Here is a 3,000-nt window from a genome sequence, read left to right as displayed (position 1 = left end):
TTTTGACAAGTCGAAGAAAAATAATTGATTTAATTATTTGAGAACGTGATGGCAATCCTGCCGTTTGGTTTTTATTTCCATCACGTCTGGGAGGTCTTACATGTTTCATATTTTTCTAGTCAATTAGTGGATTGTTTTATCCGTGTGTACGACATGTAATTGGCCTGGAATAACTGAAATAGCTGCGAATCCGGCCTCGCTGAAATGCACTTAACTTCGTACTTAAATATTTAAATGATCGGCTCGCATCGTACTTATGCAGATGCGTATTGGTTTTCTTAAACTGAATATTTCCATAAATATGATGTGATGCTAATTTACTGCGGGAATTTGCATAGTTAATGAAGTTATTCGGGTTCTTTTGCTAGGGAAATTACTTCGATTTGTAAGTTCTTCCACTGGTGTTTTGAAATATTACAGAAATTCTTAAAAAGATCCATAACGTTATACAGATTAATTTTAGATTTATCTTAATATAGAGTTTTGCAGTTAAATATAAAGATGTTCAGGCAAGTTTCTAATCAAGTTCATGTCAGTAAAGGGAATCACTACAAAAGATCATCATCATCGAAATTTAATATAACAAAATATTTATACTCATTTTTCATCTCTTAAGACTAACTACTTCGATTTTTTGATAACATGTTAGTCAGCAGTTTCAGAAAAATTTCAGACTACCGTTAAACAAGAAACACAGAAATTTTTTCATTCTTAGGAAAAAGAGTTTTTAGATGAAGAATCTAACATACCATACTTAACGTGGTTTAATGACGCCTATTTTTACTTCTATAATGTAATTTAATTATAATGTATATAGATAAAAGAAAGATATATTTCCTTAGATTATTACTCTAAAGAAAAGCTACATTTTTTAAATTTAAATAATGTTATTAATGTTTAATGGAACAAGGCAAATGGTGGGCCCTACTTTGGAGCAATAACTATTTTCAGCATCATAAAATATAAGAGTATAGTTAGTTATACTCTTGGAAGGCAAAAAATTAAAAGTTCTGGAAGAATAGAAAAATATAGTTGATAATTCAGTCTTAATATTAAATGGTGGTTTCACCTTGTATAATATATGTCTATATGTATATCAGAGTTTAACTTGCATTCATGCCGCTTCCCATATAATTTAAAACGGGTATCTGTATTTAACTAGGCTAAACTAGAATCTATACTATCTCTATACATGATCTCTAACATTTGAGGACTACAAAGAGGTGCATCAAATTCTCGTGTTTCATTGAAGTTTTTGTTATTGACGTAATATTCGCCTTTAACATGATTGAATTCTAAACAGTCTTCAAATCTATAGCCCCATAAAATTTCTTTGCTTAAATATGATGTCTGACTCCTCGAAGGTTGTCCAGTCTGAGTCGAGCAACCAGATATTATCGCCAAAATTTCAATCCTAAAACAAAATGTCAGATATAAAATGATGTATTATCATTAAACGTTTAATAAAGATAAATGTTACCTTTTAGAAATAATGTCCTCAGGTGAGTATGTCCACAAAGGACTACTCGAATCAATCTCGTGAACAATTTCTACAGGCCAAAATATCGCCCCCAACGGTTTTATAGATAATTCTTCCACATAATTATGCACAAACTCCATATTATCCACAACGCGTTCTCTTACTAGAAACAAATTTATCTTGCTGTCTATCCAGTGTTTTCCGTTCTTATCGTTCAATCGTATAATAAGGCACATTTTCCCATTCCTTAAAGTTATCTGAAATATAATTATCGACAATTCCCTATTGCAGTATGTTTGCAGATGTTGGCCCGATTCCAAAATTTATAATTCACTTACCACAGCTTTTCTGCTAAATATATAGTTGGACTCTTTGTGCGAAGGTCGTCCAAATTTCACGTAGACCACCGAAATAAAAGCACCGTCTATAATAATGGTGACCAATGTGCTGAATGTCATAATAGCAAAGACGAAGTTGCAGAATTCTGTCGGATGAAAATAACCATATCCTGTTGTGGTAATGGTTTCTATTCCGAGCATGAAAAAACTGGTAAATTTGTGTACTCCTCTAATACACACTCTGTGGTTGTCTTTGTCATCAAAATCGCCGGTGTACCAAGCATCCAACCAGAACAACGTACCTAAAAAGTAATAACATCAAATTAAGTCTAAAAATTGAGTTGTTTCGTTTTACCTATAAAACAGTAAGCAAAGATATTTAAGGCGATCACGAGGATGATTATCCATCTCCATCTCATATTAACCAAGGTGTTAAAAAGATCTCTGGCATATCTTACAGATTTATCCGGAATTTTGTTTAGATGAAGGTTTATTCGACCTCTTTTGCTCATTATCCTAACATCTCGATCTTTTAAACTGCTCCTAAATATACAATATATATAATTAATTTTAATACATTTAATTATATTGTTAATTAAATTATTTAGTAGACAAATTAACCTTAAACTTGTACAACTTTGACGTGTTTGATATTACAAAACTAGTTTGTAACTGTAATAGAAAAAAGTGTTTAGTTTGAAAGAAGGCAAAATACAATAATTTAATTAAAATATATTCTATTTCAAAAAATTAATTTCAAAATAGAATATTTTGAAACTAGATTTGTGTTGTGTGATTGTTAAAAATTAAACAATGTAAAAAGGATTATACATGCATCAGTCTACAAAAGAATAATTTATATGATTAGATTTACCTGTTTTTAACGTGCTTTAATACTAAAGGAACTTCTAAACTATTTACTGTAGTGTCGGACATTTCTCCGCTTTTCGGAGTCATACCACTTACTGATATTAAATATTAGTAAAATGTGTATAATACGTGTAAATATTAACTGTAAGAAAAATTGTATGAACTAATAAATATTTACACGAGCATTATCATGAAAAATGGCCAATAAATCTTTCCAAACTGGAATGAATGATATTTGAATATGTTATTTCCAACAATTATTTACATACCCACTTTAATAATAATAAAAATTTATATCAGAATAATATTAAA

At 30.1% G+C, this 3,000-nt stretch overlaps 1 protein-coding gene across 1 annotated transcript; it reads right to left on the bottom strand.

Annotated features, from left to right (window-relative positions):
* Positions 1-556: 556 nt before the first annotated feature.
* LOC109609217 (inward rectifier potassium channel 2-like) lies at positions 557-2,762 on the bottom strand. Its single transcript, XM_020025850.2, has 5 exons — positions 2,693-2,762; positions 2,174-2,361; positions 1,819-2,120; positions 1,481-1,737; positions 557-1,414 (listed from the first exon to the last, which is right to left on the bottom strand). The coding sequence occupies exons 1-5, from the start codon at positions 2,752-2,754 to the stop codon at positions 1,159-1,161; spliced, it is 1,065 nt and encodes a 354-aa protein (XP_019881409.2). The 5' UTR covers positions 2,755-2,762; the 3' UTR covers positions 557-1,158.
* Between the last annotated feature and the right edge of the window lie 238 nt (positions 2,763-3,000).

The sequence above is a fragment of the Aethina tumida genome, chromosome 1 (genome assembly GCF_024364675.1).
Source record: "Aethina tumida isolate Nest 87 chromosome 1, icAetTumi1.1, whole genome shotgun sequence".
Lineage (NCBI taxonomy): Eukaryota > Metazoa > Arthropoda > Insecta > Coleoptera > Nitidulidae > Aethina > Aethina tumida.
This window is presented reverse-complemented; position numbering and strand designations above follow the sequence as displayed.